Below are 12,772 nucleotides of genomic sequence, written 5' to 3' on the forward strand. Positions count from 1 at the left end.
AGTGGGGGCGGCTCGTTCCACGCCGTGTCGCGCGCCTCCCCGTTAGTGTTCCCGCCCCCTCCCCCCCCCCCCTCCCCGGGCTCGCGAGCGGCATGAGAGTAGTGGCTTTGATCAGGTAATGGGGTGAGCGGAGCTGGAACGGTTCCTTTGGTCTGTTCAGCCTGGAGAAAGAGGAGACGGAGGGAAGGAGACCTTATCGCGCTCCGCAGCTTCCTCACGTGGGGAGAAGGGAGGAGCAGGTGCTGAGCTCTTCGCTCTAGACCCAAGGGATGGGCAGGAAGATGCCAGAGATGGGGGTTAGGTTGGACGTTAGAATGAGGTTCATCACCCGGAGGGTGGTGGAGCGCTGGAATAGCTCCCTGGGGAAGCAGTAACAGTGCGAAGCCTGGCGAGATCCCAATAGCGTTTGGGCAATGCCCTCAGACCCACGGTGTGGATTGTGGGGCTGTCCTGTGCAGGGACAGGAGCTGGACTCGGATGATCCTTGTGTGTCCCTTCCAAATGAGGCATTCTATGATTTCCGCTTTTCCATTATTCCTGGGTTGCTCAAGAACTACCAGGGTCTGGTTTAAAGACCAAAAAAACGAAAAAAAAAAAAAACCAAAAACCCAAACAAAAAGACAACAACAAAGCAAACACTCACTGTTATTTATTTTCCCCAGATTGTCCGCTCCCCATTATCCCGGTCTCCTGGGTTGGGGTAGCGCCTGCATCCCGGGGGATTCTGGGCCTCGGGCCTTGGGTTCAGGGACTTCTGCTCATTTGCAGCTGAGTTTCCAGGTGCTTTTCCTTTCCAAATATCTTAAGCTCTCCTAGGATAATTTTCCTGAACTTCTAGTAGTGGATTTTATTAGTGTGCCTTTTGAGAGAGATTTCATTTTGGTCATTGTTAAAAAGATGTACCTCACTCATTTAAATAGTTGCAGTTGGACGCAGCCCTGGCTGTATTTGTCCCCCCCCCCCTCCAACCTCCCCAAATGAGATTTGGCCACAACAATTTCAAGTCATTCCAAACATCACCCAGAGAGTAAAAACACCGAATGTTACCTAGTTTTTTTTCAAGATTTGCTTAAATATAGAGTAGGAAAATAGCTTTGCTGCTTTTTCGTGTTTTACAGACAAGACTTTGTCTTTCAGATTTGTTTATATTCTTGAAGCAGAGGAATGTGTTAAAAGGCAGGATGAAATAAAATCCTAAATACAGGTTTCTAACACAATTGCTATTTTAATGGGCAATTTTACAAGGATGGATTTAGTTTCAGTAATAGTTTTAAGAAGAGTTTTAAGGAGACATCAAAGTGTCTGAGATCTTTGTAACAGAGCTAGCTTCAAAGATCAGAGGAGAGAAAAAGCTATTTGAAAAGTGCTTCTTACTTTTGAAAAGGTTGGGATTATATATAAAACTACTTTAACCTGTTTCTTTTTCTTCTAAAATGTTGGCCACACTTAAAGTTGATAGTCTTGCTTCGAGGTGGTATTTATGGGGTAAGCCCTGTATTGTGTTTTGTACTGAATGACAGACATTTTAAAGCCAGTCTGCTACCTGAAATACAATGTTTTTCAACTCTTCTAATTCTTTTAGAATTTTCTTACTGTAAGTGGTTACACTTGTCAACAGAAAGGGATTTGCCTCAGGAGTCTTTTATGGGCTTGTATCTTTATGGTTACATTTTTTTTCCTTCTGGTATTTTGTTTATAAGCCTACCTGCAACATTGTCAAAAGTAGGCCCTATGCCCTGACTTCTTGCCATTTTCTACAAAAAGGCTTTCTGTGGTGAGAACTGAGAGGAGTCCCCAGGCTACCTCAGTACCTGCCTTCATCTCTCTTCTTAAAGCTTTTTTCAATCTCTTTTTTTTTTTTTTGTTACAGTCTATTAGACAGCAGCCAGGCTGTGTCTCTGCTGAGTCCACCTCCTTCCTTCCACACCATGAGCTGTCTGGCTTTATTGGTGTTCACCATCACATGTTTTACAGCTAGCTTAGAAGGCCTTGTAGGTAGGCACCATTTTGGTTTGTTTCTTGGTACAATTAGCTTTTAGGGCCATGGTTACAGTAATACAAGAAATAAAAGTACCGTATCATGTGATCCAGTAAGCACTCTACAAATTGCGATCCAGTAATCAGTGGTCAAATGTGGGAAATCTGAATGTAGCCTCATCCTAACGTGTCCTTTTTTTCCGATTAAATGAATTGAAAAGATTAGTAGATCTATTCTAGTGTCCTTTTATTGTTTTATTTTTTAAATAAATACTGAAATGCTGTGAGCAGCATAGGCAATTATCCACTGTCATTTTTCTGAAGTTGTGTTTGGAGTTGAAGTCAGAACTAGCGGGAGGCTTTTATTTTTTAGAATGAAGTAAATCAGAAAGAAAAGAGCTCTTGTCTCATTATGATTCAGTTAAGGCTGAAATTTCACATTATGAAGTGAATACTAAGTACGTTTTCAAGCTATCAAGCGCAGTACCCAGAATTAATAAACTTTTTTTAAGTTGGTTTTTTTTTTGGTCCATATACAGGTTAGAAGAAGGTTGTGTGTGTGCATGAGAATACTGTCAGAAGTAATACCTTGAGTAGGAATCTTTATTACCATATTTATATTTAATTTTATAGCACTGAAACATAAGCATCTGTGTTTCAAAAGTCTGTTAAGTACAAAAAGATGCTGTGTTATTCATGATATTTCTACTCTAGATTTGAGTTATACAGTGAACTAAGGTCAGCATACAGCATTTTAGCATGGATAAAACCAGAAAGTGAGGGTAATAGCTGTGTGGTTACAGTCCTTTAACACACTTTCAAGCTCTTGCATAGAGAGCTAGATAAAAGTGGGATCTTGAAAATGCTGAAGAAGCTTGTTAGTAATAGTGTAGTCACAAGGAAACTACAAGGAAACTGATGGTCTGTTGTAGCAAGGACTGCTTTTACTATCAGTTCTCCTGTCCATGCCTCAGTGACTCTAAGGCAAGATGCAGTTTTACAAGATAGTCTAGATCTCTTTTCCATTTCCTTCCTTGGACGTTTTTTTGTGCCTTGGCATTTAAAAAGCTGCACAGAATCTCTAAATGCAGTGGTAGATTGAAGGCTGCGAATCTGAATGTGACTTTCATAAGCAGTGTGTATTCTAGAGCACTCTTAGTTTATTGTTATACTATAATATTTCTTTCAATAATTGTGAAAAGTCCATGTAAAGCACAGTATTTCAGTTATACCAGGAGAGCAGGATTCTTTCCTCACCAATAGTGGAAAAGGTTCCAGTAGACCTTGAATGAATATCAAAAGTAATTGTATTCTCTGTGTTAAGAGTCTCATGTCTTGGCCTCAGAGCGGAATATAATTATGTTCATTTTTGTGTCTTTTTTTAAAACAGTAATAATTATTTTTATTTGCAATTATATGCAATAAAAACTCTGTATGTTCGATGTAGCATCAACTGAACATACAGGCTGTACTAATAATAGCTTTTGGGAATGGAAAGTAACTTTAAGATGCTGAAACTTTAGGCCGAGTATCCCGTGAAAGGTAAGTGTTATTCCTAACATGACAGTCTTCATTTAAAAAGATTGCTGAGAAGTCTCTGGAGCAAATACTGTTGTTTTTTTAATCTCAAATTTCCTAGTAATGAGTACAGAGTAATTCATCTCTGCAGTAGAAGACAGTCCTCATTCTGAAGAGATTCCAGCGTTAGTGGCTGTTCTTCATGGAACCTTCAGATTAGTAATACAATACAGAACTGGATATGTTCTTTATGGATACTATATGTAGACATTATACATACATAGTAAGTGTTGTTTGGTGAAATCATCTTTATCCTTCTGCTAGTATTTTGCCACTTTTTTTTTTATTTCAAAACTTTATAACCAGCTCTGATATTAATTTTTAAGTAATTAGGCAAAAGTCATAAGGGGTAAAACTTTTAGCAGTACCTTTAATTGCCACTATTTTCTTTTTCTTACAGTGGTGGGAAGGACAGCTGTTATAATATGATGCAGTGTGTTGCTGCTGGGCATCAGATTGTTGCTCTGGCCAATTTAAGACCTGCCAAAAACACAGGTATGAAAGCCATGTTTCTTAGACGAGATTTTTTTTTTTTTTAAATTAGAAACAATGAGGCACAGCTATACCTGAATTCAGTTCTTCTATGTGTTTGTGTATAGTTTTGCATTATTGAAGGGCAATTGAGAAATCTTAAAAGGAGTGGAAAACAGAAAATGCTGTGGAGATGCATTAAATGTATTTTTCCTCAAAGGGGCAAAACCCGCAACAGGATGAAGATCAGTAAAAGAAAAGCTTACATAACTTGAAAAAGTGAAAATACATATATTGCTGTTGGTAAACAAAGGAATTGTGCAAGTTCACTAGCACAGATAGATAGAAGTGGTAGAGGGATATCATCAAGCTAGATAAATGCTGTATTTTTAGAAATGCTTTCAACTGAAATAAACAAATTCATCTACCAAAAATATGCAGGTTTGCTGCTGCTCATTCGTTTTTAACCTTGTGGATCTTCCTCTAATATTCTAGACCAGCATTTGTGCACTAGAGTGAGGAACAGATCCCGACTGGACTCGATCTTGATGCATATTTTTTCCTGCCTTTTTCTTTCCTTTTAGCTTGGACCTGTTTTCTGATCAGTTCCTCATTGGCTGCGTGTAGACTTGCATCTATGAAAGGCAGTGGGAGAAACTCGGTAGTCTAAGTCAGTGGTGAGGTTAGCAGGTGAGCTGAGTACTTTTGTGTTGGAATAGAGCATATGAATTTAGAAAGGAAGTGAGTTTTTTTTCCAGTTGGTAATGGAAAATGTTGAAGTATGTTAACACACGTTAACTATTCAACATATGTTGAACAATTAAGTATGATATCTGGTAACTGTATGGTAGGGAAGTTACACAGAGAAAGTGAAGGATAAAGGGAGCTGCCATCTCAAATGAGTCAGACGGAACTGGCAAATGCTAGGGAGTACAGGAAAAATTTGTTTTCTGGGTAGCTAGGGTATAATAATCTCTAATCTTCTTGAAATACGTTGTCTTTAAACTAATTTATCCACATCAGAAATGTAGAATATTGTCATTAAAATCATAAAATGCTCTCTTTAAGTGTGTAGTTGGAAATTTTGTGGAAGTTAATTGAGGTGCTTCAGGCAACAGCAGATTCTATGCCATTCATTTTATTTTATCATGTACCACTGTTGCCTGGAGAGTCTCAATTAATAAAGAAACCATGTATTCTGAACTGAATATCAGTTTAAAGACCTTGTCACATTCATGTATGCTGAAAAACACTGAGTTTTCTTTTAAAGCAACTCTTCTGGTATAGATTGTTTAGTTATGATTATGGGTTTAGATTTGCCCATTTTGAGTAAAAGCGTTTCTGTTGTATGGCATCAAATGTAACATGACCTAATTGTTACGTGACAGATAAGTTATCTCAATCAGTGTCACAGAGCTATCTCTGCAAGGTGTGCTATGTAGGTATGCAGCAGTGATGCTTGATATGCCTGTGTAAATTTAGAGAATTTCCAATATTACAAGTTAGCATGAAAATAGTGAACTGTGTTAGCTTTTAATAAATGAAGTTATTTCACCAGTAGTGACATATTGCTTTATTGATCTGTTTGGAAAATTATCTGAAAGTTGTATATGTGACCTGTTTATCAATTAGTTTAAGATTTAAGATAATTCTAATCAATTCTGTCTGCATTTTAACTGTTTTTTTATCTGTTAATACCAATTGCTTGTAAGAAAATCCAGTTAATTTTTTCTCATGGTTAAGGGAATAGCAGCAAAGAGTTAATGTAATTGTGAGCTTAATTTGTAAATGGACTAAAGGTAAAAAGAGTCTGGGTATTATAACAGAATTCCTTTTCTTTTTGTATATTAAGCAATGACAAAACATTGTAGCAGTCTACTTCTGTTTTACTGAAGCTAAAATAATATCCTCTTCTTCCTTGATGATCATGATAACAATTTTAAGTAAAGGCTTTGGAAATTTTGACAGCCTATTGGTTATTCTCAGTATTGCAGTGTATTCCAAATTTCTTGCTCCGAGTATGTTGAAATGCATCTGGGTTTCTCCTTCTGAACTGCGTTCCTATTTAAATTACCATATAAATAGGAACAGGATTGGATCGTTACAAGATTTTTGGATGAAACAGGGAGGAACACTAAAGAAGAAATAGACACCACAATTTCCAAATAGGCAGCATATTTGTGACAGATGTCTTCCTCTCTATATGTCTATTGGGTGGAGAATTCTATTTTTTTTTCTTCCTATTTTTATAGAGGCATTGTCACCAAATATATGCTTGTAAACTGAAAAATATTAACATCTAGATTCTCTCGGTGCTTTGTAGTAATATGATTGATTATCTGTAATTGTTGAAATAATGTACCTAATACGATTGTTTCTTAATTGTGGCAGGGCAGACTGATGAGTTGGACAGCTATATGTATCAGACAGTAGGACACCACGCCGTTGACCTATATGCTGATGCATTGGATTTGCCTCTCTATCGTGGTTTCATAAAGGGTACCAGTGTAAATACTGGAAGAGTGTATACCACGTGTCAGGAAGATGAAGTTGAAGACCTTTACCACCTCTTGAAGCTTGTTAAGGTATGCTGGATGAAAAGAATGAAACACTTGGGGACAACTATATTGCTAAATTCATTTATGAATTTAAGTAAATGGTCCACTTAGGTGTTTGAGGAAAGCTTAGATTAAAAATTGAACACTTCTACAAGTTTTATTTCTATTCCTGTGTTCTTCCTGGCACTGTAAATATATAGTGTAACTTCATTGCTTTTCCCTCAATGTAAATCAGAATTTAATCCCCATCTCAAGCCAAAACCTTGTTCCTGTTTAATAAAAGTACCTGTCACAGGTGTGCAGCGTATACTACAAAAAGCATAATTGTAAAAATTATGTGTAAATAAAATGTTTACATAGTTTCATATTTAAAATAATGCATTGCTTGATTACTGGAATGAGAGATCGTTGTAAGTTTTATGCGTTTATCAGTGTATGGAAAGTAATGTGTAGACATTTCTAGTTGTGTACACTTATAGTCTGTAAACCAGAATCTGTTATTTGTTTGTATGTTGCAGATCATTCACAAAGTATATATTTTACAATGCTTATTTTGATTGTGATAGCCTTGTAACTATATTCTAATATATCACATAGTAACAATAATATATATATATCAATCCTTTTCATCTACAAAAAAAAAAGGATATAATGAGCTTATTTCTTAAAATACTTGTCATTTATTCTTCATTCTTTTCAAGTGTTTTGTGTGGTAATTTACTTTCCACTAGAATCTTTTTGAAATAAACACAAAACCTCTCTTTGACTCCAGAGGTTTTACACAAAGTTTGAGTGAACGTGCTGTCTCTTTTCTAGTTAATTGTGTTGATGACTGCACTGCGTGGTACTAAAACAATACGATGTTCAGAAAATCATATAATTTGCTATTTTAATAAAAGTAAATACACATTGAATCAAACTGGTACACTACTTTCTGACACTTCAGCTAAAAATATTTTTAGTTTTAAATTCAGGTATTGAACATTTTCTAGCTCCTTTTCCTCCATTGAAATAAGATTTGAGATTCATGAATATAAAAGCTTCAGGATTATTCCTTGTTCAATTTAAAAACAATTAACTTTCAGGTAAGACCTAAGAATGTGGTTTAAGTACAGGGTGCTTCCTGAACCATGTTGGAATCAAATGCTACATTTAAACATTTTTGGCAATAAAATCACATTTCTTTAAAGTAAAATCAAGATCGTACAATATGTTGGGGTACGAGATTACGAAACAGGCCAACAGTGCATGTAGACTGTATGGCCTCAGGTTGCACCACTGGAGATTTAGATTGGGTATTAGGAAAAATATATTCACCAAAAGAGTTGTTAAGCACTGGAACAAGTTGTTAAGCACTGGAACAAGGGAAGTGTTGGAGTCGCCATTGCTGGAGGTAGTTAAAAGACGTGTAGTTGTGGTGCTTAGGGACATAGTTTATTGGTGGGCTTGGCAGTGTTAGGTTTACGTTTGGACTCGATGATCTTAAGGGTCTTTTCCAATCTAAGTGATTCTGTGATTATGCTCTCAAGTGCTTCACAAAGGTTTTAAATGGAATGAGTGTATCATGCAGTACAGGAATTGAAAGAATTAGTTTTGAACCATGATAGCATTAGAAATCAGAAGGACTAGTATATGCTGTTTCTTAAACCTGCATTCTAACAGCTTTCTGCTGCTGAGTATGATAATAAATTACTGATCAATTTAATTAAAAATGGGCAGATTAGTGGCAATTAAGATGGTACTTCCTTTTTGATTCTTGCTGTCTCTGGAGAAATGGATGCCTGACATAAATTAATGCTAATGTTAAATCTTGGCAACTGCTGCTTTGGAAGTGTGTACCTGGTAATGATAACTATAGTTGAAAGTGATATTATCAAGTTGTGTGTAACTAAATAACTGTCTTTCCTGTATAGAAATATTAATTTCACTATGTGATATTTTAAAGACATAGATATTAACAATATACTACCTTTATGTTAGTCGTGCCTTTACAGTCAAACGTATCTATGAAATTCTGATGCAAAAATTTCAGTAGAAGTCTTGCATATTCTGATGAATAATTGCAAAATTATGAGGGGGTGCAGACTACAGGAGATGTAAATTTTTGGGTTTTTTTGTTTAAAGAATGACATGAAAATTTTTCTTTTGTATGCTAACAGTAACTTTGAAAACTTTCTGGCTTTATTTTTTCACATTTATTTATAACTGCAGTTTTGTAGCTTGACTATGTAAGTCTTAATCACTGAGGATTTTGCTTAAGGATTCTTTTCCCCCAGATGTTAGTAGTTTTAAACAGAGAACTCAATTTGCATTCTTTTGAAGGGAGGGGAGGAATTCTGTGGAAGCTGTGGAAGCCTTGTCAAAACGCATCCTTGAGTGGACGTAATTTCAAAACACTGGTCAAACTAACATAGCTGTGTTTTTCTGTCAAGTAGTTTGGGCGCATGAACACAGGCAAAGTATGCCTAGATCAAAATCACATAGTGTGTCTCACTTTCAGTTTGTAAAGAATGCTTGTATTGCAAGTACTTCTTTAGTAAACATTTTAAACAAAACACATTTGAAAAACTAGTATGAATTGAAAAGTATTTGTTGATTTTAAAAACAGTGCTATGAGAATGAGATTTCTAAAAAGTTTATTCCCCTGCAGTGCTGGGAAACCCAGGGCAACAGTCAAGTTCTATTTCACAGGACTCAGAAAGAGGAATTGTAATCTGCTAATTTTATTGTCACAAAGCCAGATGATTGATGGGTATGAAAAAAAATTATATATTTTTTTAATTGCCTAATGCCCTGTTTTAGATTTTGTTTTCAATACATGTTGTGAAATGTATCAGAGTGTTTGTATGATGTCTGCAGGTATGTTGCTATGCAGTCCACACCTTATAGGAGAATGTTTACTTTGTGAGAGAGCCCTGAACTCCAAGGCATAATTTAACCCACTCTCCATGTTACTGAATAGGGATTGCTGCTGCCTTTGTTTGTCTGTGTTTGTTGCTTTGCGTATTGGAGCTTTTTTCCCAGCAAAGCATTTAAGCACTAGTTCTTAGTTATCTGAATTATCCTTCAGGGTTTTCTCGTGGCACTGTCTTTGAAACCAGGAAATGCATGGGGAAGCTATGTTTCTTTCCCTAGAGTGGCTGGAAAGGCTGGAGCGTGGAGGTGTTTTTATGAAACTTTCTGACAACATACTCCTCAATATAGGCATATTTAATCACTTTCTCCCCTTTTCAGTGTAATTATGATCTTGTCCAGATAATACATTGATTTTCTATGCAAGCACATACAGAAGTGGTATTGGATGGGTTGAATGTCGGGTAATGTTTTCTCTATCTCATGGGCTATGGCTAAAGTTCTGTTTAGGGCAATCGTTGTAGCAGCTTCCAGACTATACAAACCAAGGCAAAATGATTTGTTGCAGTTCTGGGACTTTGCAGACAGTTCTGTGCTCTTCCAATTTTATTGTCTTATCTCCTCCACTCTGTGAAAGCTTTTCCTTTGTTTGGTAAGTTTCCACTGCTGGAGTAATTAGTAGAATTCTTGATTAAATTGTTTTTTTTCTTCTAGCTGTTTTTCAATTTTTTCAATAACATTTTTGAGTACTTGAGTTTTTTTAAATCACTGTTTCAAAAATTGATTCTGTTTAAAGTGTCTTTGTAATATATTTCCCCATGTTTATTATAAAGCATGCAGATTGGTTTTCAGTCTTAACATTAGTTTTTTTCTATTAGAGTTCCTTTGGTGGTGCACTTTGCAGGTTCAGAACCTGCAAGCTTACAAAAAAACCCCAAAAGCATACTTAAATGAATATATTAGATCTCAAGACTGATGAGTTAATTAATTATGGTAGTATTCATTGATCATCAGCTGAAAATAAGAATTGATTCTGGATTTATTTGATGTATGAAGCATTTGAATAATAGTAGCCTTTGTTCATGACATTATTTCATTTCATCAGTAATATGGAAGGGTAAAGAAAGAAAATTTATTTTCTAAAATATTGTCACATTCTAGAGCACTGATCTTTAAACTCAGTTACTTAAGAATAAGTAAAATCGTTTTTAGGTACAGCTACAAAGAGCTTATTAATACAGTGTGACTCCTGTATTTAACAGTTACTTTTTAAGGTCAAGATCATGATTTTTTAAATGGATCCAGACTGATATCTACTGAAGATGGGAAGCATTCACATCTAAGAGTTAAACTTGCAGTACGTGTGTAATTTTAGATGTTATTTCGGGTGATATTTTGTTTCAAAGTACTTTTTTGTGCAGGTTCAGGTGGAATAGAGGTAATTTAGGTCATTATTCAGTGAAACTTCATAACGCTTGGAGTTCTTCAGGTAACAGTTCTTCAGGGTTTGAGGTGAATGGATGAAATACAAGGTTATTCTGTGGCCTTTGGATAGGGATTAATTCCCTCACAGAAGATAAAGCTCTCAGTTCCTCATTCTTGCTAAAACTGTTCTATGCTAAGGGAACAGTAGTCTTTTCACCCTTCTCCAGAATTTAGCTGCTGTGGCCAGTGGATAAAATGAGTTCTTGGTTTCTGTCTGATGACTAACTGTCTGTGGCTTTTGTACAGCCAAAGGTCTAGATAGTCCCATCACAAAAAACACATTAATGAGTGTAACATAGTTTTATACTGCATCGCTTCACTGTCTTCACTGTTACAAATTGCATTTAAAAGTGACGTTAATGTATTTAGAAATAGTAATTTGGATTTTAGATGTCCATTTTAATAAGCTGTCAGTAGTTGCTATGACTTCAGTGGTAGTATTTACATGGTGAAGACTAATCATTTACTCATACAAATAAGTTTGCGGATTTTCTTAGGAGTCTTAAAGATCTAAATATTATTAGTTATGGAAGTCTGTTTGACTTCAAGAATATGCAGTGTGAGGACCTCAGCATGCTGTTCACTGAACTGGTTTTGCAGTTTAGAAGTTCAAACAAAGTGTAGCTTCCCCCTCTCACTGATGAGATTCAGAGATTTCAGAAGTATGCAGAGCAGAGCTGTTCTAGTCATCATTTACCATGTTTTCAGTTGAAGGAAATCTAATATCTTCTCTGTTATGATTTGAATTATTTGTAGATGTATAGACTAATTCCTCAATTTCTCGACTTTTTTTGGAAAAAGATTAAATTATAGGAAAAGGTATTTGTCTTTGTGTTGAATTTCTGAAATAATCCCTCAGCCTTAATATTTTCCTCTACATGTTAAGATTATTGCAAATCAAGAATATTGTGCCCTTGATATTTTGATAGATTAACTTTCTATATGATTCAGGAATTGAAACATAGAAGTTATATGCAGCAATTGAAATTAGAACATCAGTATTGAAAAAATATTTAAAAAAAATTCATTGCTCAGTTAGGGAGAACAGTGATAGATAAAAAAATGGTATATATTTTTGGGGCCCTCTACCTACTTATGTTGATTAGAATAACATATGGAGATCACATCTCTTAGCACATTACTTTTTTGCCTTTCGATGCGAAAGTTAAACATGAACTTTTAGAAACTGTATGAAATGGCTACCTACACTGACAAGAAATAATTAAACATGCTTCTTTATAAAGTAAGATTTTTTTTTTTTAATGAAACGTTTGCTGTATTTTTTCCCTGTGGCAAAAAACTTAAGTTCCTCTTTCTTTTATTATTACTAGATTTTTATCTGTCAGAATTTGGATTGTCCCTTTGCACTCATTATGTTCAACGATTTTTTTTTTAATCGACTTATTTTTTCTTTTAATTCTGGAGTGGAGCTCTGTAGAGCTCATTCTTCCAGCTGGAGGATGACCATTGTCCTCAGCAGTGAATAAGAGTGTGAATTAAGGGAAGAGGGTAGGACAGAGGTTTGTTTAGGTTTGGTTTTGTTTTGTTTTGTTTTTTAGTTTGAATTTTAAAATGAGATGGGAGCAAGGAAATTTTTTAATCAACAGGATGCCTGTCGTTCTCAATGTCTTATCTGGGCTGCTCAGGAGGGGTCATTTTTTTTTCCAGAAGTGGATCTTGAGCAACATCTCTGAGGTAGTTTTTACCGTGAGAAATGTTGAGCTTTATGTAAACAAAAAAGTCGCTGTATTTTTCCCTGTTAGGTATGTGGAGTTGTTTTTACTCACTCTCAGTCTTGTTGTGTTAATATTGAATAAGCAGAGACAGTGTGGTGGTGAAAGATGGTAGGT

The 12,772-nt window shown here is 35.7% G+C and overlaps 1 protein-coding gene across 17 annotated transcripts in view; it reads left to right on the forward strand.

Annotated features, from left to right (window-relative positions):
* The first annotated feature begins 43 nt into the window (after positions 1-43).
* The window catches only part of DPH6 (diphthamine biosynthesis 6), a 204,941-nt gene continuing 192,212 nt past the window's right edge, over positions 44-12,772 (forward strand). For 12 of the 17 annotated variants that reach the window (XM_054068070.1, XM_054068079.1, XM_054068073.1 and 9 more), the window contains exons 1-3: positions 44-115; positions 3,956-4,050; positions 6,418-6,611. In XM_054068070.1, coding sequence (XP_053924045.1) covers positions 93-115; positions 3,956-4,050; positions 6,418-6,611 — 312 coding nt within the window. In that variant the 5' untranslated portion in view covers positions 44-92. Of the gene's footprint in view, positions 116-171; positions 240-1,972; positions 1,996-3,955; positions 4,051-4,610; positions 4,717-6,417; positions 6,612-12,772 lie in introns of those variants that run through there. The other 5 variants (XM_054068084.1, XM_054068085.1, XM_009567261.2 and 2 more) reach the window with 5 other exon arrangements.

This window comes from Cuculus canorus, chromosome 5 (assembly GCF_017976375.1).
Source record: "Cuculus canorus isolate bCucCan1 chromosome 5, bCucCan1.pri, whole genome shotgun sequence".
NCBI classification, from domain to species: Eukaryota; Metazoa; Chordata; class Aves; order Cuculiformes; family Cuculidae; genus Cuculus; species Cuculus canorus.